This window comes from Ipomoea nil, unplaced genomic scaffold (genome assembly GCF_001879475.1).
Source record: "Ipomoea nil cultivar Tokyo-kokei standard unplaced genomic scaffold, Asagao_1.1 scaffold1936, whole genome shotgun sequence".
NCBI lineage: Eukaryota > Viridiplantae > Streptophyta > Magnoliopsida > Solanales > Convolvulaceae > Ipomoea > Ipomoea nil.
This window is the reverse complement of record NW_017618364.1, coordinates 2737623-2760195: the sequence shown is the minus strand read 5'-3', so window position 1 is coordinate 2760195 and position 22573 is coordinate 2737623. Positions and strand designations below refer to the sequence as shown.

Below are 22573 nucleotides of genomic sequence, written 5' to 3'. Positions count from 1 at the left end.
CAGTCTTAGGGCGATCTTCATGGATCTACTCCAGGAGGCGTAATTGTTTTCGGAGAGGAGAGGCGAAACGAGCACCAAATTTGGATTCTCCGTAACATGGAGATAAAAAGGATCATCGAAATCATTAGCTGGATGAACTGCATTCTGATTTGGGGCGGCTTGATCCATTGGAGAAAATGTCTCGTTTTCCGTTGAGGTTCCTTCACGAGCTCCGGCGTTCCCTATGACGGCGGCGGCATTGCTGTGTCGGAGCAGCTCTGATACCATGTTGGAAGAGTTGAATCTCCGTAAACGCTAGTCAAAGCTAAGATAGAAAGTGGGAAGATAGCAACTGACATTGATCACCATATTGTTCTTGCAACCGAAATTACAACAGAAAAGAAATGAAACAGTGCTTATATACTCAAGACTATTCAAGACCGAGCGGTTATAATAGAAGGAAAATACAATAATGGCTTTGGCATTGGTTCACACTGTATTATGCACTTCATCACGTTGGTCCCGGCTGCAGATCAACGATGTTGTATTAGATCGGCGGCGTTTGTGGATGAGATTAGGATAATCAAGACTGTTACAATCTAACTGAAAGAACAACACAAAAGAGAGATAGCTAACGTAAACTACTCCTGACTAATAGGCAAGTCATACAAGACTAAGCCACTACCACATAAATAATAAGTGTTACAACAATAATAACAAATACTAATAATAACATTACTAACACACCCCCTCAAGCTCAAGGGTGGTGTGAGACAACATTGAGCTTGTCTCGTAGCGTGGCAAAATGTGGTCCAGGTAGGGGTTTGGTGAAGATGTCTGCAATCTGATCTTTGGTTGACACGAAATTCACTGAAAACTCCCCGGAGGCCACCTTGTCCCGAACAAAGTGGAAATCAATCACTATGTGTTTGGTCCTGGCTTGAAAAACTGGATTAGCACAGAGATAGGTAGCACCCAAGTTATCACACCAGAGAGTGGCTGGTTGCCCAGAATGAAGCCGGAGTTCCTGTAGCAAAGAGACAATCCACGTGACTTCTGCTCAGACATCGGGCTAACGCCTTGTACTCGGCCTCGGTAGAGGAGTGGACCACAGTGCGTTGCTTCCTGGAAAGCCACGAAATGAGATTAGACCCTAGGTAGACGGCATACCCACTAGTACTCTTCCTGTCGACTTGGCACCCGGCCCAATCAGAGTCTGAAAAAGCATGTATCTCGGTAGAAGGAGATGCCTGAAGGCGTAAACCGTAGTCAAGTGTGCCCTTGATATACCGCAAGACCCTTTTAAGTAGAGCCTAGTGATCAGTAGTCGGAGAATGCATAAACTGACACAACCGGTTCACAGCATAAGATAAATCCGGCCGTGTAATGGTGAGGTACTGTAGGGCCCCTACTAGTCGTCGATATTGCGTCGGATTGTCATGCGGTTCTGCGGACGCTATAACTGGTTGACTGAGAGCAGCTGGTGTGGACAAAGGCTTGCAATCAGACATTCCAGCCCTAGTCAAGAGATCACCCATATATCGGCGCTGTGAGAGCATCAATCTAGTGTCTCGATGCCAATAAAGAAACTCGGAGTTCCAAGATCCCGAATTTTAAACACCGTGGACAAACGGCTGAGAAGGCTATCAATTAGACCTGCATCATCCCTCATCATTATTATGTCGTCGACATACACTAGCAAGAACACACGTGACACGTCAGTAGAGTAGTGAAAAAGGGAAACATCGGTCTTCGAGGACAAAAAACCTGCAGAGATTAAGTAGTCATGAAATCTTTTGAACCAGGCCTGTGGTGCTTGTTTGAGGCGATAGAGAGAGTGCTGGAGGTGACAGACATGGTCGGGATGCGAAGGATCTTCATACCCGGGCGATTGCTTCATATACACGGCTTCAGCTAAGTGTCCGTTGAGGAAGGCGTTGTGAACATCCAGTTGACGCAGAGTTCAATTTTTGGAAACAGCTATAGAAAATAGCAAACAGACTGTTGTGGGTTTCACCACCGGGCTGAATGTATCAAAGAAATCTTCACCTGCTACCTGATTAAACCCTTTGGCGACCAGCCGTGCTTTGTAGGACTCAACTCTACCATCGGCGGTGGGTTTGGTTCGGAAAACCCACTTGCACCCAATCACATTCATGTGAGGCTCGGCCGGAACTAACCTCCAGGTGTTGTTGTGTAGCAAAGCATTGAACTCCTGGTCCATGGCATCCCGCCACTCCGGATGACCTACTGCCTGAGAATAACACGTCGGATCGGCGGTAACAATCAAAGCTTGAAACGGTTCACCAGTGCCACGAGTCATGTGTCGAAGACGCATACCATGATCCCATTCCTGGGGATGACTCCGAGGCCGACCGCGTTTCCGAGCCACCCTGGGCCCTTCTATAGCCAAGGGTGCCAGGTCTTGTGCGATGGGCGCAGGGCCCACATCAGGTGGAGGCGAAGGAGGGCTAGTTGCCAACGGTGTTGATTGCATGTGTGGTATGATGGGTCCAGCGCCCCACGAAGTGGATGGTACGTTGGACTGTTCTGTACCCTGCAAAGACGAGTCTGAAAAAGGAAAAGACGTCTCATCAAATCGGACATGGCGATAGATAAAGACTTTTCCCGTTGTTAGATCCATGCATCTATATCCCCTAAAAGATGGGGGTAACCTAGGAAGACGCAGGGTGCCGACCGAAATTCTATCTTGTGCCGGTTATAAGGCCTGAGATAGGGGTAACATCGACACCCAAAGACCCGTAAAAAGGTGTATGGGGGTGCTGTTTTGTGGAGACGAGTGTATGGGCTCTCAAACTGTAACACAGACGAGGCTAAGTAGTTAATTAGATAGGTTGCTGTTTCGAAGGCATAGTCCCAGTATTCCAAGGGTACTGAGCCTTCGGTAAGAAGAGTTAACCCTGTCTCAACAATATGCCGATTTCGGCGCTCAACCCTGCCGTTCTGCTCGTGTGTGTAAGCACATGACTGTCTGTGCACAATACGAGTATTTGGAATGTTTTTTGCAATTTTTGGTACTCACCCCCTAGATCCGACTGTATACATTTGATAGAACGCGAAAATTGGCGTTCTACCATAACGCGAAAAGAATCAAAAATTTTATAGATGTCAGATTTTACCCTTAATGGATAAAACCAGCAGAACCGGGAATGATCATCTACAAATTGAAGAAAATATCTATAACCAGAAACAAAAATAACGGGCGCGGGGCCCCAAATATCCGTATACAAAAGATCTAAGACATTTTGACTGGAGAATGCCACCCTATCTAACGAAAATCGCGTAGATTTGCCAAGATGACACTAGAGCCGTCGAAACGGTCTCGCGGGACGGGACGGGCCAAAACACATCAAAGTCCATCCTCGTAGCGGGACGGACAAAAAAGCCCGCCTCTTAGCGGGCTTTGAATGTGGTCGGCCCGCCCCGCCATGCCAAAGCCCGCTGGCGGGGCGGACTAGCCCGCCAATTAATTTTTTCACTGTGTTAATTCTTTTTAATAAAAAAAAAATCACTGTACAATATCCTTAAAAAATAAAAAATCACTGTATAGACGTACAGTAACACTACCTAGTATTATATTCCTATAAATCTATAATCCTATAAGTTATAACACACTAACACAATTACACAAACCAAAATAACATGTATTAAATATTAAATATATATACAAAATATATATGTATTAGCAGGTCGCGGGCTAAACCCGTGACCCGCCTGACCCGCCCCGCCTGGACCCGTGACCCAGGCGGGACGGGCTAAAAAGCCCGCCTCCTGGCGGATCAAAATTTGAAGAACCCGTCCCCTACCTACGGCGGTACAGGACGGGTCGACCCGACGGGTAAAACCCATTTTTGACGGCTCTAGATGACACGCTGTGCATGACCGGTTCCCTTCTGTTTTATTTGCAATGACAGTACATGATTTTAGGACACGACTTTGGACTTGCGCGTGTGGGTGACCCAACCGACGATGCCACACCCCGGGAGTGGCCCGGGAGCTTATGAACGCAACATGATTGTGAGACACCGGGAGTTTATATAGACCACCCGAAGCAGGACCTTTAAGCAATATCGCCTTGGTGACGGAATCCTTCACAACAAAGTAATTTTTGTGAAATTCGAAATATACATCATTTTCATTTGTAAAACGATGTACATTTCAATAACAACGGAACTGACAAATCTGGCACAATTAAAACATTGGATAGAGATAACTGTTTAGAGTGGGAAGGAATAGATAAAGATGCATGTCCAACTTTAGAAATCGTCAAACCTGTGCCATTACTAACTCTCAGGACATCTCCACCGGAGTACTCGTCGGCTTGATTCACCATGTTCGGATCCGGAGTAGCGTGAGCAGTAGCGCCCGTGTCCGGGAACCAGGACTGCGCTGCCGGAACTGCCGACGTCTCATCACCAGCAACAACGAGGTTGGCCTGCGCCAGAGGCTGGGTAGTGTATCGTTTGAAGCAGTAGACGGCGATGTGCCCGTGCGACCGGCGAATCTGACAGCGCGGCGCACCATTCCGGCCACGACCGGCATTGCCTCTGCGACCTCGGCCGTTTCTGCCTCGTCCATTACCGCCGCGGGAGTTGCCAGAGCTGCCTCCGCCGGACTGCCCACGTCCAGCGTAAAGAGCAGCCGGAAAACCCGCGATGATCCCATCGCCTGACGCCGGATAATCATCTGCAAGAATGAATTCTTGCGCCTGCAAATAATCTGAAAGTTGCGGGATTGTTACCGGAGTGCCGGTGACCGTGAGCGATGCAGCAAGTGCCCAGAATTCTGGACGGAGACCCCTAAAAACCCACATGTTCTGTTCGTCCAGTGAGATGGGGCGTCCAGCCTGAGCCAGAGCTTCAACAAGCAGTTGCGCACGTCCAAGAAAATCTGCCGGAGTGAGGTTGCCTTAGCGGAGACTCTGGAATTGTCCGAGAAGACTCAGACAGCGGGCTCGGGAGGACGAGCCAAGGGCGGCCGTGATCAACAGCCATACTTCACGCGAGGTGTGCCTTCCGACCGCTAAGTACATGACTTCGTCTGAGAGTGACGAAATCAATAGTGATAGGATACTTTAATCCTGCTGCACCCAGGCAGCGTGGGCGGGGTTGGCGGTGGAGACAGCCGTCGTTGTTCCAGAAGCAGAGTCGCCGGTGGGAACAACCTCGACCGTCGGTGGTGGAACAGGGCATGTCGCCATCTACGTAGCCTAGGAGACCTTGGCCACGGAGGAACGGAACTAGTTGGGTGCGCCAAAACAAGAAGTTCCGGGAGGTTAGTTTTATGGAAACGAAATGGTGGGCTGAGGAGAGGGAATTTTGGGTGGTGGCCGGAGCAGCAACGGTGGCAGCGATGACCGTGCGCTCGGAGGAATTCGTCGACATTGTTAATCGGAGAAGAAGTCGACGGGTAGGAGAGAGATTTTAGGAGAGGACCGATAGGGTTGCTGATACCAGATGAGATTAGGATAATCAAGACTGTTACAATCTAACTGAAAGAACAATACAAAATAAAGATAGCTAACGTAAACTACTCCTGACTAATAGGCAAATCATACAAGACTAAGCCACTACCATATAAATAATAAGTGTTACAACAATAATAACAAATACTAATAATAACATTACTAACATTGTGGCGTCAGTGGCTGGGCGACTGTGGCGTATGAGGTTGTGGTGGTGGAGGCGGTGGTGATCTGTGGTGGCTGGCGGTGTGAATGGTGTGAGAGTGAGTGATCAAGAGTATGTAGTGTTCCAAATCTTGTTTTGTTTAATAATTTTTCTGCCACTGTGTCTAATAGATAGATACGGTGGCGGATGGTGTGTGTGTGTGTGTGTGTGTGTGTGTGTGTGTATATATATATATATATATATATATATATATATATATATATATATATTAATTTCAACTTTTCGTAACGGTTTTTGAGAGGAACAGTTGCGAAAAGCCTATTCTTTTTTTAATATTTACTTTCCGCGACTGTCTCTAGAAGGAACAATCACGGAAAGTCAACACGTTTTTTTTAAACTGCGTCCTTTTTAATTAGAAACGGATAAACGGTTGTAGATTTGTATTCAAATATTTACGAAATTGTCATTGTGACTTTTTTTTAAAGAATATGCCATTGTTCTTTTTAGAATAGTCGCTAAAAGTCAGTGTTCTATAATTATTTTTGTACTAGTAAATTCTTAAAGTCGATTCCTTCAACAGATCAAATAATAGGGTACAATTTATGCTATATTCTTTACTTATTCTATTCCCTATTAAATAATATTCTTATTCTCTCAAAATTAATTTCGTGAACCAAACATGCTCTTAAACTTGTTTATTGGATTCAGTTACCTAACTTTTTGGTAATGGATTGAATAAGCCAATAATATTTATATAATATTCATAGTGATAAGGTTTAATTTTGATTTTTTTTTTTAATATTTCGTATAGCAGGCAGGTGTCTTGTCGCTTTAATTGGATTGTTGTGCTAAAAAGTTGACTAGAATTTTTCTCACTATTACGTAAGTTTATCCAATATAATTATGTAATTTTTGTTAATGGACTGACTATGTCAACAAATTTGATAAAATTATTCGTTTATCAATTATATCGTGAACCATGGTTTTAAGTAATAAAACGGCTACCGTTACATCTTAATAGAGCACGTATTTTTAGTGTGTTAATTACAAAATAAAATTACAGTTTATTTCAAATGAAACTGTCTTACGTATTGTTTTTATATTATCAAATGAAATTGTAATTGAATTGAAATAAAATTGTAGTTGTGTTGAAATGAACTGCAGTGTATATAAAATGAAATTGAATAACAGTTTCACATATTTGGGTGTATAGTCCAATGAAACTATATTTTTATCGAAATGATACTGTAGTTGTGTTGTAATGAAACTATAGTATATATAAAATGAAACTGAATAACAGTTTCACATATTTTAGTGTATAATGTCGAATGAAACTGTAGTTATATCGAAATGAAAATGTAGTTGTGTTCAAATGAAATTGCAATTGTGTTGAAATGAAACTGCATAACAATTTCACATATTTGAGTGTATATTGTCCATTGAAACTGTAGTTATATCGAAATGATACTATACTTGTGTTGTAATGAAACTGTAGTATATATAAAATGAAATTGAATAACAGTTTCACATATTTGAGTGTATAATGTCGAATGAAACTGTAGTTATATCGAAATGAAACTGCAGTGTATATAAAACGAAACTGAATATGTTATAAAACAAAGGCTACATTATGTGAAACGGCGTGGAACATGAGCTGTTTATTTTTTTTTTCCATTAAAAGAAACGGCACCGTTTTAAAAACTGGACCACAATGCATTATGGACCGCCGTCTACAATATAATTTGCCTTACTCATAGTTTAAGATTATAATTTTGATTTTTTAAAAAATAATTCTTATAACTGGCTTCTCGTGGCTTCAATTGGGTTGTTGTACCGGAAGGTCGGACAGAATCATAGTTAAAAAGTAATTAAATAAATAAAATCATATTAGATGCAAGGGGTTGCGGATGATTAGACATGCATCCTCTCCGGCTCTGTTTGGCAAACCTAGCTGAAAAGCTATAAGCTAGGAGCTGATAGCTGAAAAGGAGCTGAAAGCTGAAAAGCTATAAGCTCGGAGCTGAAAATTGAAGAGCTGTTAAGCTAGCTGTTATGATTGAAAGTGTTTGGTAAAATTAGCTTTTTGATAAGCTGATAAATGTAAAAAGACTAAAAAGGACATCTTCATAAAATTTAAATTAGTTTGTTTACATATTAAAATTTAACATTTCGTCTTCCAAAAAAAAGTAAACATTTTTTTAAAATAAAACTATTAGCATGATCATGATCTAGCATCCCATAACGAAGTAGCAATATTGTCATTGGTTGAAGCCATATTGCTAATTTAATAATAATAATAATAATAATAATAATAATAATAATAATAATAATAATAATAATAACAATAACAATAATAATAACAATAATAATAATAAGAAGCTAAAGATGAAGGGGTTGATGTGAAAGTTGGGATAGGGGAAGAGAAATGGTTTTAATTCATAAGGTTAAAATATGTCATTACTTTAAAATAATAAGGGTAAAGATGGAAAAAAAGTTAGGAAGCTAGTAGCTTATTTTGAAACGCTACCTAAAGTAGCGTTCTAAAATAAGCTCTTATTTTAAGCTAGGAGCTTATTTTGAGAACATTACCAAACAGAGCTTATAGCTTATTAGTAGCTTAAAATAAGCTATAAGCTCCTAGCTTAGCGTTGTCAAACAGAGCCGCCTCTTCAACCTATTCTTAGAGAGGGTATACCAAATAGTACTTCGCACATTATATATACTAAATTTGGTATCATTAGGTGTTTTAGTTTATGGATTTATACATCAGAAATGAGAATCAAAATCATAATTATTGTTTAGTTACAACTTTTTAGAAATAACAAAATTATGAGATTTGATTACCCATTCAATTAAAATCACATTTTCTAATTAAAAACTGGTATCATCCCATCATATTGGTAATCTATTTTTCAAGTTTAGATTAATGCTTTTAATTTTTTTTTTTTTTGTTTTTTTTTTGGTTCATATTAGTGCTTTGAATGTCATTATATTAGAACGATTTGCCTTAATTTTTTGTTTTTGTATTTTTAAAATCTTTATTCCCATTATAAGGTCATACATAACCAAATATCAATATTGGTAATCATTCCAATTCCACCCTACTACCAAAATATGCCAAATACTTTCACCAAAATCATTACCATTACCAAGTATTTGATTCCCATTCAAATTCCCATGTGAGAACCAAAATATATCCCTAGAATTACCTAATGGTAAATACCAAACATAAATTGTTGTATAGGACAATTCTGTGTGTGTTTGGTTCATGGGTTAACGCACTATGAATGTGAATCAAAATCATAATTAGTGCTTGGTTGACAACTTTTTAAAACAGAATTGTGAGATTTGATTACCTATTCAATTAAAAATCTCATTCTCTAATTAAAAAGGGGTACTATTCTATCTTATTGGTAATCTAATTTTTAAGTTTCGAATAGTACTTTTAGATTTTCGTTTTGATTTTATTGTTCAAATTGATGCTTTGGATGCCATTATATTAGGATCAATCGCCTTGATTTTTTTGTTTTTGTATTTTTAAATTAAAACATTTAATCCAATTATAATGTCATACACAACGAAACATAAATATTTGTAATCATTCAAATTCCATCCTACTACCAAACATGTAAAATACTTTCACCAAAATCCATTACCATTACCAAGTATTTAATTCTCATTCTGATTCCCATGTGTAAACCAAACAGACCCTTGATTGGTGGAATAATCAATTGTAGTTATCATATTTAAATTAGCATTGCCAAATTAGCAACTATAATATTATTGTGAATTATACTATAGACCATGGTCCATATTGCATTGTGAACTATGGTAGACCATTGATGAATGTTCTTGTCTGAAGATTCATTTTTAATGTATTGAAAGTTAATCCCTCCGTCCCATGCGTGAATTCACTCATGGGAGGGCTTCAGAACCCGTGGTGACTGTTCCCCAACATGGTGCTGGTTATTGACAATTTGAGTGCCTCATGTGTACAATTTTTTTTTTCAGTTTTTTGTTTTGTTTTTTTTTTTTTTTTTGGTTTTTTCTTTTTTTCCCTCTTCTCATTTTCTTTTTCTTAATCATGGCAAAAACTCCTTGACCACTATTGAGGATGCTCTTAGTGATGACTTTGTCATTTTAAAGTCAATATAGGAAAGTTCCTTCTAAACACTGCCAAATTTATCACATCACTTACTAAGTTACTAGATTTCTCCTTGGGTCTACATTTCTGGACTTCTGGTTGCGGGGCATTCTAAAAACTGAGACCACCATTCCAGCTAAAAACTGTAAGCTTTAATTTATTTTGGTTTCAATTCGTTAGTTGTAATGAGATTTTTCTATGTTTTTGAAAGTTTTCTGGCCAGTTGTATAATATAATCATGGGTATATGAGAGCTCCGAGGTCTATGTATAATTATACTCCTCTTGTTGGTCGTCTAGGTTGAAACAAACGGGAACCAAATCCAGGTATACTTGAGAGAGAAACTCTAAAAAGAAAATGGGCTACTGTGATGAAAGTCCGATGGATTCCATTAAGTGCAACAGAGACAGCTTCAGTAAGCCAATGCCATGGATTGGCATCTATATAGCAGCAACTTCTTTTATATGCTTGTTCGCAATGGCTGCTAATACAGTCCAAGGATTCTGCAGAAGAAAGTTTTGGTTCCCATCCAAGTTTTTTGCACTTAATGCTGCTTCATTGACAGTGTTGGGAGTTGCTACAAAACTGGCATTGGATCTGAACAATCCTATGCCGGGTTCATTCGACCAGTTCTCGAAGCTTAGCAGTGTCATTTTTATGGCAACATCAATGGCTAATTTCACGCCTTCTTTAGGGGCTATGAACAACAAAGATGTTCTTTTGAACATGACTGCTTTGGTTATTCTTCTTATCACCCTCCTTGTCAATGTTTCTATCCAACTAGGCACTGGTTTGATCTTTTTGTTTAGGGTTGAACTTGTTTTAGCTGTTTGTTTCGCATTTCTTTTGTTTTGGATGATGAGTTGCTCTGCTTTGGTGGTTCCAACCACCAAAATGATTCTTGAAAGGAAGTATCTTGAAATCAGTGAAATGATTGCATATGAGAATTTAGAGGGTGGGGGGGTGAAATTGAGGGAAGCAGTGATCAAATATTGGTTGATGGCGGAGAGTAGTAATCCTCAATATGTGATGGTACGCTCACCCGCTTGCTTTGCATCATCTGTCATTAGTTGTCTCAGTGCTGTTGTACTATGTCAAGCATTCATTAGATTATATTTGCTTAGAGTTCAATCCGAGGATGGAGGACATTATTCCTCGGATTACCAGGTGTTGACATATGTAATTGTTTGGATTCAGTGTTTGGGTGTGGTTATAGGCACATTGGCTCCACTATTTAGATGCTTTATTGTACTAAAAATCAAATCTTCAAGCGGGGGTAGAGAATGTAGTTGTACTTTTAGCCCTGAGATATACTGGACTGAAAGACTGAAAAAATGGAAAGAGAGTCATTTGCCTTTTCAAATAGGAGGGCGTTGTTTCATGAAGGCAATCAAAAAATTTGAAGATATGGTATTGTGCTTTTGTATAAAACTTCAGGTTCTGACTGTTGTTTTTTGCAAATTGGTGCTAATATTTTTCCTTGCCTTCATTAGGCTACTTCTACCCTGCTTTCTTCAACCCAAACTAGGTGATAGTGAAGTCCATGATGTTAGTCGCTATGTTTTGCATCTTGAAGGTGAGGATCTGCTACCTGAGGTGATGGCAGAAAACAAGAATGTTCTCGGCAAATTCTTTCAGAAAGGTATTGACCAACAACCAAAACAGCTGTTAAAGCTTTTAGAGAAAATGACTGCCAATTTCAATGGAGTGACGAAATTTGATAGCAACAATGATATTTCTCGGTATCCTCAAGTGCTGCCTAATTGTTGGAAACTGCCTGTTATTACGCTAACAAGCATTGTGATTGCACTCTTGGACAGTGGTGTCAAAGAAGTAGAAAATTTGCTTAGCAGTGTAAGTCAAGGTCTCAAGTATGTGAGCATTGTGGATGAAATCTTAGACACCGGGGGAGGGCTATTCAAGAGAGTAAGGGATGCAGCAGATGAAGCATGGTCCGATCTGCATTTGTATGGTAAGTTTTTAAACAAGGACCTTAGTCAAATGGGCTGTAAAAAAGGAAATACTCCCAATGATGTTCTAATAGAACTATATGAGATTGCAAGAGCTTATATTGGCAAAAATGTGGAACTGGACAAAGACTGCTCTCGTTGGCCTAAGAAGGTTATAGCCGCTTATTCAATGCAACGAATAAGCAATTCTGTATGGGCAGAAAAAGTGGAGAATGAGAAACTTTTAGAGCATATATATGTAATGATTGGTGATATATTGGGCGCTTGCTTAACCAACCTTCCTGAGGCTGTCACAAGAAAATGCTCATCTGTCAGCATTGAGAAGAGGGAGGAGACTGTCCAAGAGATGGCTCATATCATAGGCGAAACGGAAGAGATTCTGAAGCTGCTTCAAAATCATCCGCCTCCCGTCAATTTGGAATCCAAGAAGAGGATTGATATTGATGAGTGGCGCCGTTCACTGATGGGCATGAGTCTTTCGGTTTCCAGTAGCTTGTCGAGGAGTAACACATCTGCTTCTGCTTCTGCTTCTGCTTCTGCTTGGTCTGTTGCGTTGCCAACATTTACAGATAGTTAGTCTTGACGGACTATATATATATATGGCAATTTATATTTGGACCAGGATCCACAGCACACTGTGAACCCTGTTTCAATACACAGAATTCATGTTTATTATGCCATATTTATGTTTATATGTATTATGAACATGAATTCTGTGTATTGAACCAAGGTCCATAGTGCATTGTGGACCCTGGTCCACGATATAACGATTGATATATATATTATAGTGGCCCGCAGAATGGTATTTAATTTGTCCACTGCAGCTACAACCTTGCAACTTGCAAGGTAAATGATTTCTTAATTGTTGTATGTATGTCATCAAAATCCTGCCACCTGAATCCTCTACTATGCAAGTTCCTTAATCATCTTCCAACTGTTGTTTGAATATATATGTTTTAGTTTATTTCCTGTTGCCGATTTACCTTCATCTCTTATCCCCTGCACTTATTGCTATATAGATTACAATTTAAGAAAAGTGTTAATTCCCTTGAACTTCTTGAGTTTATGCAATTGATTTGAGCCTGAACTAAAAACAGTTGCAAGTTACCAATAAGTTTCCGTAATACTTGCTTAGTTATATGCTTAAATGGACCCAAAAAAAAAAAAATTAAAGGAATAAATGTCAAATATGTCACTTTTTTTTTTTTTTTTTTTTTTTAATACTAAAGGCTATACCCACAACCTCTCCTGTGAGGGAGCAACTTGGTGCCATTAGACCACAAGGTCCTTGGTTCAAATAGGTTACTTAACTGCACACCAAACTGCAATTAGGTCATCGAACTAAAAAATAATAATAATAATAATAATAATAATAATAATAATAATAATAATAATAATAATAATAATAATAATAATAATAATAATCGGGTCTTTGAAAATCACAAACTCATGCAATTAGACCCAAAATGACTTATTTATCTGAAAGTATATTTACGTGGCAGTTATCGATTTAAAAAATATTTGTTTACGTTTTCAAAAAAAAAAATATTTTTTAAAAAATAATTTTAAATAAAATAATTAATTATAAAAAAATCAGTAATTATAAAAAAATGGGTAATATTTTTTTTTATTATTAAAAAAAAATTAGAAATGCCGGCCGACTTCGTCTCCATGGCCGGAGTTATACCATGGAGGCGAAGCGGGCCGGGGATGAAGACGAGAGTTCTAGTTCTAATTAAAAGCGGGCCGGTGTTGGAGCAGCTCCTCTTCCTCTTCACCCTAATCGACCGGAAAATCTTCAATCCCATACGGAAACCCTACATTCCCAACTTCAAACAGGCCTTTGAACACTTCTGCATCAACGCCGGCGGCCGCGCCATCAACGACGATCTCCAGAAGAACCTGCAGCTCTCGTCGGAGCACGTGGAGGCCTCTAGGATGACGTTGCACCGGTTCGGAAACACGTCGTCTTCTTTGCTCTGGTACGAACTCAACTACATTGATTCCAAAGGGGGGATGAAGAGAAGCGACCGGATTTGGTAGATTGCTTTCGACAGTGGATTCAAATGTAACAGTGCGGTCTGGAAATGCAACCGGAACCTTAAAAAATCGACGATGGACCATGAAATTACATATATATCCTCAAAAATCGTAGTCAACAAACGGTCAAATATACAGGCGACCAAATTGTGTTAAAATTGCAAAATTAAGGACTTAATTGGTTGAAATTGAAAGTCGAAGACCAATTTGTGAATTTAGCTATAGTCGATGGACCATTTTGAGTATTTACTCTAATTAAAATTATACTTCTCAACACCCTTTTCTTTGCTTGCTTCCTCTTCCACCTTAAAGCTCTCTTGGGTTTTGGAGTTTGCATTCACGTTGAGGGTGGGTACGGTGTGGCACCTTTCGTATCAAATTCCTATTATATTATATAAAAGCATTAAAGAATTAGAGTAGTTATATATTCCATTAGTTATTTTTAATATTTTATGCAAAAGTCAAATGACAGCATTAAGTCTGTTCATAATTTTATTGTGAAAGATAGAAGCTAGGAACACTAATCCAAGCCTCCAAAAGATATATAGGCATTTCATTCATAGGATCCGATCAAGCAGTAAAGATAGAAGCTAGGAACACTATGTCGATTTCACCAATTAATTTTGTCCTACTCATTTTGACTTCACTAATTGCATCCTTCGACTATCAAAAGTTTAACCGTTTTAGTCTTCCGGGTGACTTTAGACATCAGACTTCCAGCAAGTGTAAGGGTAATGAAGTAATTTGACTATAATTTGCACTTCTTCTTTCAACATACCAAAGTCGTTTGTCAAAATCCTACAATGGCGTCAGCAAGGTCTAAGAGCACGTTGTCAACCCGTCGGTGCACCGCCTTCACATGTCTGCCGTTGTCAGAGGAGAAACGCCTTCACATGTCTGCCGTTGTCAGAGGAGAAACACGACTTTCTCCTCCGCACCCACAGTCATCGGCTTCTACCTAACATGTTTGGGATGAGGCAGAGAAGAGGATCTCAGGAACAACACCATCACCCTCTCCATCTTTGTTCCTCTGCTTCACGCTTCGCTCCGCCACACCTCACTTCCACACCTCACTTCCGATTTTACATTTTTGCTGCAAAAAGATCTAATGGGTGGCCATGGGAGGTGGAGGTTCCAAGCAACACGTGGATCGTAGTCGCTTATCGGGTGACGTAGATACTCGAACCCATGACCTTTGGTCTGGCTCTGATACCAAATTGAGGCATGTGCTCCATCTCAACTAAAAGCCTAAGTTGATAGTTGGATTGCACATTAATGGTTATATGCTAAACACACCTTCGTATAAACTCGACAAGACTCTCGTTTGATTCTCCGAATCACGCCTCCCGCTGCAAAGGAACAACCGTCGTAGAGGCATTCATTGCAGGACACCCACAAAAACCAGAGAATGAGTGAATGTGACACCCCAAAAATCCACATTCAATCCATGGATTAATTGAGTAATTAATCCTATTTTATTTGAAGAATTAATTCCTAAAATCCTGATTTTTAATACTCGAGGACTAGCATTTGACTAGTCAACTTCAAAGCTATGTTGTACCTTGAGCTTTGAGGGGAGTTCCCTTGTTCCTTACACTTTCTAAAGGTTAGTAAGGGTATCCTTGACTTTTCACCAAGAGTTAGTATTGTAACCTAACCTAGAAGACTTCTTCATTTCATTCCTTACATTTCCTAGAAATTAGCTCTACCTTCTCTCTAGAAAGGTGAGTAGCTTATTCTCCAAGCTAAGTTGAGACCCTTGTCAAGATTCCAAGATTTGCTACCAAGATTCAACCTTTCACCTATTTGGTCATCTAGGAGGGTAAGATCTAAGTCCATCTTGTGTGTTTGGTTTCATCTTAGTTGTCTTTTTCTTAAAGGTAGGATCTTTATGATCTTTTAGTTTAATCTTGAAGTGGGTTTGGAAAGTAAGCCTTGTGGGGAGCTTTTTGTGGTGTAAAGTGAAGTCTTTTGGTCTACAAGAGGTAACCCATGCTCTACAAAACCTATTTTGCTTACCTATATGTGATTTCTTGGATTCTACTTGTGCTTTGCTATGAAATGTGAGGGTTTATGCATTTGTCTTGTGATATTGCATATCTAGAGCTTGTGTTTAGGGTTCCTTTGTGCCATTGCTTGGCATTTTCCATGGTTCAAGTCATTTTGTTGTATTGGGTGAGATTTGGCATGTGTTGGACTTGAATTTGTGTTTGGAGAAGAAAATCCCCGAAGGGATTTGTTGTGGTACAAGTGTGTACCCGCGGGCGGAATGGCGGGCGGGGCACCACCTGCCGACCTACCCGCGGGTACATGGCCTTGTGGGAAGGTGTTCCCGCGGGCGGAAGCACGGGTGAGGCACTACCCGTGGGTCCACCCGCGGGTACATGGTTGGTGTTGTGATGGGATTTGTTCCCCGTGATCCGTTTGACTTGGTATTTGATCTTTTGACTTCCTGCTGTTCTTTTGTGGAACTATTTGAGTGTCTTCTTGATGTTTCGTATGTCTAGAACTATATGGTAGGATTCCATGTAGGCTTTGGTGTCTTGTATCGTGCTAAGTGTTCAACATTGTGTTTCGTTGAACCGTGGTGAGTCTTGTGTGTTCTTCGGAACTACGTTTGTTTTACCCGTTTGATAAGCACGCTAGTTTGTTGTTTAAATGCTAGTGTGTGTGTTGTTTGTACCTTCCGTTTGGTTGATGATAACTTGTGTTATTCATCGTTGTTGTTGGGGCTGTGACTCATTCCTTGATTGAGTATGGTTTCATATCTTCGTTGTGATCCATTGATTGATTCCTGTTGTGGTGTGATGCGTGTGTGGCTTTACCTGGATTGCACGATTAGTGGTATGGGACACTAGTCACCAAGGTATTGCAGCGGTCCTCGTGGTGGCCGTGACGTGATTATGGAGTTGTGGCCTTTGTGTAAGGTTCACGTTTTATGGGGGATAACATGTGTTATCCGGGCATGTGTGCCATGTGTGTACGGTACCTTGTGTACTATGAATTGGTGGTCTCGTTGGTGGTCGTTGGTGGGGGACGACGGTACGTCCCGGGGGAATAAGGTTGGACTTGGTTGTATAGGGGTCCTGGAGGTAATGGTTGGAAGAAGATTTAAGGTTGGGGGTAGCCATAATGTTGGAACAGGGCATAAGGAATGCATATCAACTCGTGATGGGTGATGTCACGAGGGCTTGTGTAGCCGTTGTTGTGAGTTCTCTTTCTTGTGACGTGTGTAGTCACAAGGGCATGTGTTGCCATCGGTCTTGTCTTTATCCTTTGTGGTCTTGGGATGTGTTCCCGTGTTATCTTTGAGAGTGATGAGTCTTGAGTTGGTGTTTACTCTTGGTTTTACACTTATATACTTATGTATTCCGTTTCGAAAATGGCTTTACAACTTATATCTATCTCTGTATGATATTTCACATGTATTGGTGGGTTACCAGCATTATTCGCTGACCGGGCGTCGTCCCATGTTTATCTTTGTGATCTTTCAGGTGATGTTTAGACGAGCGCGATGTCTAGTGCCTGGTAGTTTAGTGCCTTTCCCTTGTTTTTGGCCTGTGAGCCGATGTAGTGATAGACTTATGGATTTTGGGATAGTTGTGTACACAATGCAGATTTGACCGCCGTAGAGTTTATCATTGTTGGTAAACGTGGCATAACACCCCTGTTTGGATTTCCTTTTATCCAGTTACCTTTTTATCTTCCGCTGTGCTAGTGTTTTGTTGTGTTATCTGCATGTGTTAAGGCTGTTGTTTTAGCTTGTTTTAGAGGGGTGTTATAGTGAAGGCATAAGACAAGCAATGTCGTGAAAAGCCGATCCGGGATTGGCATGTAGCCACCAAGCATGGCATTTGGACCGGATTGATGAGGCAACTGGAGATTGCGATCCAAAGAGTCCTCTGAAGTGCCTCCACACTAGTTGAACCCGATCACAAGTGTAGTGATGTTATCACATCTGTGCATGTTTTTATAGCTTTTCTGATTCATTTTAGTAACAAAGTTATTAAATCGTGCTCATTTAATACTTGTTTTCCTTGCTTTCTCGTTACAATATGGTTTTACACTTGTTTTGGATGCCTTACGGTGTTCAGTAGTGTTTTTTCACCATTACAGGCTAAGTGTAAGAGCAATGGAAGAATTTCAAGCACGGAATGATCAAAAGAGGAAGAAGTCAAAGTATCAAGAATTCGACGCGTCGAGCCCTTTGCTTGACGCGTCGAAAATTTCCAGTAGCTTCAAAGAATGCCCAGATTAGAGGCTCAACGCGTCGAGCATATTCTCGACGCGTCGAGATCGCGGAGAGCTGTTTTTTGGAACCTTCCTAAATTGATGCCATTGGGTTGCTACTATAAAAAGATCATCTTCCATCAACCCTAGGACTCTTCTTTTCCCAAATTTTGGTGTTTTAGAAAGCAATCAAGAGCAAAGCACAAAGAGGACCAGTTTGAAGATTTACAACTAGCTTTGGAAGATTTACAACTGGCTAGAAAGATTCGGGAGAACTCTTTCACTATTTCTCTTGTTCCCTTTGTTATTTGTTTATCTTTAAACGTTGTATTGATTGCTATTATGGCCATGAGTGGCTAAAACCCTTAGAGATTTTTGGGTGAATTTGTTTATGAACCTATGTGCCTAGTTCGTTAATTTCTTAATATATTTATGTTTGGTTTTATGACTTGTGTTGCAATCTTGTTTTAATATGTTGTTGTTGGTAATTAAAGGCCTAAATTACTAGCTTCATAGCCATGTTTGTGTCACCAATGGGAATTGAGGCATAAATTAGGGTACACACGATTGCACCTAATGGTTGGACCTTGGGAAAGGGGAACTTATTGGGGGAATCTTATTCTAGATTGTTGCCAATCGGGAGATGGTAGTAATTGAGAATAATTGAATGCTGATCTTCGATCTTATCGGGTGTTTAAGCCACGGGAGTGGAAATTTACTAGGAATAGAGATTACGGGAGTAATTTGATTCCACTTTGCATTCCCATACAAGTCTTAATTCCAAACTAAATATTACAAACGATTAATTGGCACTAGGTGATTAGACATTATGATCCCAAGAATCATGTTTTGCTCTATTGTTTACAAAACCCTGTTATTTATTTTATTCTGCTTGTTATTTTCTGCAATTACCCAACCTTCAAATTTCGTTCAGACTAGTTCCATATGAGTAACCTAGTATCTAGTGATTAGTACCCCATCTCTCTGTGGTTCGACAACCCGAATACTCCGGGTATTATTTGTTTGCCCCAAAATACCGCAATCAAGAGACAGTGAACAAGAGAGGCACTATTTTGAAGGCATAAAGGACAGATTGAGGGCAAATTAAATCTGAAATTCTGAATAATATCTGGAAACGGCAACAGCCCCCGAAGCAACTTCCACATGAAAATAGATATCTTATACGGGATATATTTACTCCAAATTCATTCAAAAGAGATAGATCGTCCAGCTGTCTGCCGGAGAGCATTGTAGGCCAAAGTGAACGAAAAATCACCATAGGAAGATAATGACCAGACTAGGGAAGTAGAAGTAGTTAAAGAATTTTCAATAACAAAGTCCTTCACCTGATACATTCATCTCCAAGTGATTGAGTTCGTTACCCGATTAAGATCATCCTGGTAACGGGCATACATAAAATCACTCCATAAGGAGCCTCCCCGCAGCCAACCGAAATAAAGCTTTGCCGAAAGCGTCTGTTGGATAAATTCAAGAGATCTGATTCCCAAGCCCCCTTCTTCCGTGGGGTAGCAAGTGTGCTAACTTAAAAATAAATTGAGAAACTTTATTTTACTTAACTGAGTGCATAGACCAGTTAAGACACATTTCGTAATTTATCCCATCCACTAGTGTCTAAAACAAGAGAAAAGAGAAAAAAAAAATCTTGACAAGCTGGCCTTCCGGCACAACAATCCAATCAAAGTGTCAAGAAGCGGACTATACGAATTATTTTAAAAAGTAATAAAAAAAAACTCAAAGTTAAACCCTTAAAATTATGAACAATTTTATCAAATTTGATGACTTATTCAGTCCGTTAACGAAAAATAGCATTATTGGATAAACAACATTTAAGTGTCGGATTAGTTTAGAAGAAGAACGCAGAGTGATCGTAAGAGAAGATTCATTTCATATCAGTGTGTAAGATTACAAGATGACAGAGAAGAAGAAAACTGACAGTCTTATATTCAATCCCCAATTCAAGAATTAAGTCACATAGGCATCATAATCAATCACTTCACAATTCGATCAATCTCTAACTAATCTAGCAAAACATAGCAATCAACATTGAAAACATAAAATCAAGCATATGAAAGCAATAGAAAAATAGAAATAGAAATATACCAATGTAGATTACAAGCTTGGTTAAGATCTCTTAATTAGGAGGTTGTCAATCTCCTTCTTCAATTGATCTTCAATGGAAATCTAAAGAGCTATCTAAAATCTAGACTTTTTGGTGTTTCTCTCTCTAAATTGCAAATCTAAAATGTCTATCTCTCTAAAATCTATCTCTCTCTAACTCTTCTCTTGAAAATGAATCTAAAAATGTCTTAAATAACATTTCCCTTCATTAATTCCGCACAAGGCAACAACGCACTGGAAAACGTGTGTTGTGCGATTAAGTTGTTGATCTACGAATCCTGCGACGTGCGTTGTGCCGTTCGTGGAACTCTCTGTTTCTCCACAATGCACGTCACAACATGCGTTCTGCCATTTGTGGATCTTTCTGTTTCTCCACAAAGGATGTCACAACGTGTGTTGTGCCTCCTGTCTTAACCTTGGCTTGTCTCCTTTTCCCGCTTTGTTCCGTCCTATGCCACTTTGCCTCTTTTTTCGCAAAATTGTCCTACAAAATCATAAAATACAAACTGTGGTGATATTTTATAGCACAATGCACAATCTTAGCTTGAATGGCCTACAAATTGTTACAAAAGATCATAATTAGCTCAAAATACACCCTAATGAGACCATAAAACTAGGTGTCTTTGACACTTATCAAGTGCCTAGCTTATCTATGAACGTTTGGAGCAGGGAGACAGGCAAAGCCTTGGTGAAACCATCGGCTATCTATCCGACGAAACAGAGAGCAGCTTAACAAGCCCTTGGCTGACTTTTTCGCGAACAATGTTGTTGGTCCCGAAAGGGTGGCGAGAAGTCTAGAGGGGGGGGGGGGGTGAATAGACTTCTCTAACTTTTTAAACTTTCTTCGAAAACACACAAGGCAAATAACACTTTGGTAATTTCAACTCTAAGTAACAAGCATTAACAAGATAAACAACTTAGAGTGTGCAGCGGAATAAGTAACGGTAAAGTGTTATGCTTAATTAGTGCGGTGCTCAAAGAGATATTCTAAACATGCAACACGTTAGAAACACTTGATATGGTTCAAGGATGATGTACGTAAAGTTTGGCTTGCATGCAAACGTGGGAACTATCAAACCCAGACAGATAAAGATAAGCGATAAATCGTAATCGGGTTAGTTCGCAGTTAGAAAAAGCATGCACAAAATATATGAGCAGTAAGTAAATAGAGAGAGAGATTTATAGTGGTTCAGAGGTGGTGTAATCCTCCTAGTCCACTCTTCTCCTTTCACTTCAAGGAGGAAATTCACTATTCTTCGATCACCCAGATACAATAGTGAATAAGTGTCCACCGACACTTCTCCGAGTGCTTCGCACAAAGCTACACTCCTCCAAGGTTTTTCGCAAGCTCCTCTTGTTACTCCGCCTTCCCGAGTACTTCGCACCAAGCTGTACTCCTACACCACGAGAACTACGCACAAAGCTACGTCCTCCAAGGGTTTTCACAAGCTCCTCTTGTTACTCTGCCCTTCACCACGAGTCCTACGCACAAAGCTACACTCAACCAGGGTTTTTCACTCTCTCTAGTTACTCCGCCCTCTTTCTACACTCAGTAGAGAAATCTACAAAGAGATAAAAAATTTTCTCTCACTCAGACTTGAATTCTATCGTGTATAGCTCAATATATTGCTTCTTGGCTGATATAAATATTGCTTGCTTTTCTCTTGCTTGTATATCTCAATTTTCAGCCGTGTTCAAGTCATGTTTGTCTTCAAGTCTGCTTGGGCATTTCATAGCCAAAGAAAGCTATTTGCCCGTTGATCAACTTTCGATCTTGATCGTCCATTTTGAATTGTAGTTGATCTGATAATTTTGTCAACTTGATCTGCAATTGTAGGTAGATGTCATTTCTCCTTTTTGTCAGATGATTTGAATAAATTGCCCGTTGCCGTGTCTTGAATTTTGTAGCCTCCAAAATTTGAATAAGTTCGGCGCGGCGTGCTTGATTTTCTTCTCCTTCATAAATGCTCTGACATGTCAAGTTGATCAAATAATTTAACTGCTGATTCTTGCTTGAGTATAAAATTATTTCTCCGCAAATCAGCCTTCTTCGAGCGTCTCCGGTTCCACCGTAAAAACTTGATGTTCAGATGAAAATATATATAAGATATTTTCTCCTTCATGTTCCTTGTAAAATATTATACTGGAACTTCTGTAAAAACTCCATTGTTGTTCATGGTGAGATGCTCTGTTTCGAATTTCAAGCTTAGTCCACCATACTTGGTATGTTTCTCCATATGGTGCATGGCTTCTGTGAGAATTGTGTATTTTCCTTAGCTAGTCTCCATCCTTAGCTAGTAGCTAGTCTCCCATACGATTATACGGTCCTCGTATACATTGAGCTAGTCTCTCATACGGTTGAGTTATTCTCTCATACGGTCCAAGCTAGTCTCCAAAGCAAGCTTAAAAATTGCTTCACTT

At 39.8% G+C, this 22573-nt stretch overlaps 3 protein-coding genes across 3 annotated transcripts; 1 reads left to right on the top strand and 2 right to left on the bottom strand.

Annotated features, from left to right (window-relative positions):
* Nucleotides 1–962: 962 nt before the first annotated feature.
* Nucleotides 963–1517, bottom strand: LOC109146700 (uncharacterized mitochondrial protein AtMg00810-like). The gene is made up of 2 exons (XM_019294351.1): nucleotides 1341–1517; nucleotides 963–1292 (listed from the first exon to the last, which is right to left on the bottom strand). The coding sequence occupies exons 1-2, from the start codon at nucleotides 1515–1517 to the stop codon at nucleotides 963–965; spliced, it is 507 nt and encodes a 168-aa protein (XP_019149896.1).
* Nucleotides 1518–4135: 2618 nt separating this feature from the next.
* On the bottom strand, nucleotides 4136–5200 carry LOC109146699. The gene is made up of 2 exons (XM_019294350.1): nucleotides 5090–5200; nucleotides 4136–4846 (listed from the first exon to the last, which is right to left on the bottom strand). The coding sequence occupies exons 1-2, from the start codon at nucleotides 5198–5200 to the stop codon at nucleotides 4136–4138; spliced, it is 822 nt and encodes a 273-aa protein (XP_019149895.1).
* Nucleotides 5201–9886: 4686 nt separating this feature from the next.
* LOC109146636 lies at nucleotides 9887–12707 on the top strand. Its single transcript, XM_019294291.1, has 3 exons — nucleotides 9887–9919; nucleotides 10073–12340; nucleotides 12517–12707. The coding sequence occupies exon 2, from the start codon at nucleotides 10131–10133 to the stop codon at nucleotides 12318–12320; it is 2190 nt and encodes a 729-aa protein (XP_019149836.1). The 5' UTR covers nucleotides 9887–9919; nucleotides 10073–10130; the 3' UTR covers nucleotides 12321–12340; nucleotides 12517–12707.
* The last annotated feature ends 9866 nt before the right edge of the window (nucleotides 12708–22573 follow it).

Bases quoted from the DNA above. Each gene is read 5' to 3' on its own strand.
- LOC109146700 (XM_019294351.1), bottom strand. From the start codon at position 1,517: ATGGGTGATCTCTTGACTAGGGCTGGAATGTCTGATTGCAAGCCTTTG. The intron at 1,293-1,340 runs GTGAACCGGTTG...ACTGATCACTAG, and splicing joins GGCCGGATTTATCTTATGCT to GCTCTACTTAAAAGGGTCTT.
- LOC109146699 (XM_019294350.1), bottom strand. From the start codon at position 5,200: ATGGCGACATGCCCTGTTCCACCACCGACGGTCGAGGTTGTTCCCACC. The intron at 4,847-5,089 runs GTGCAGCAGGAT...GCTCTGGCTCAG, and splicing joins ACCCCGCCCACGCTGCCTGG to GCTGGACGCCCCATCTCACT.
- LOC109146636 (XM_019294291.1), top strand. From the start codon at position 10,131: ATGGGCTACTGTGATGAAAGTCCGATGGATTCCATTAAGTGCAACAGA.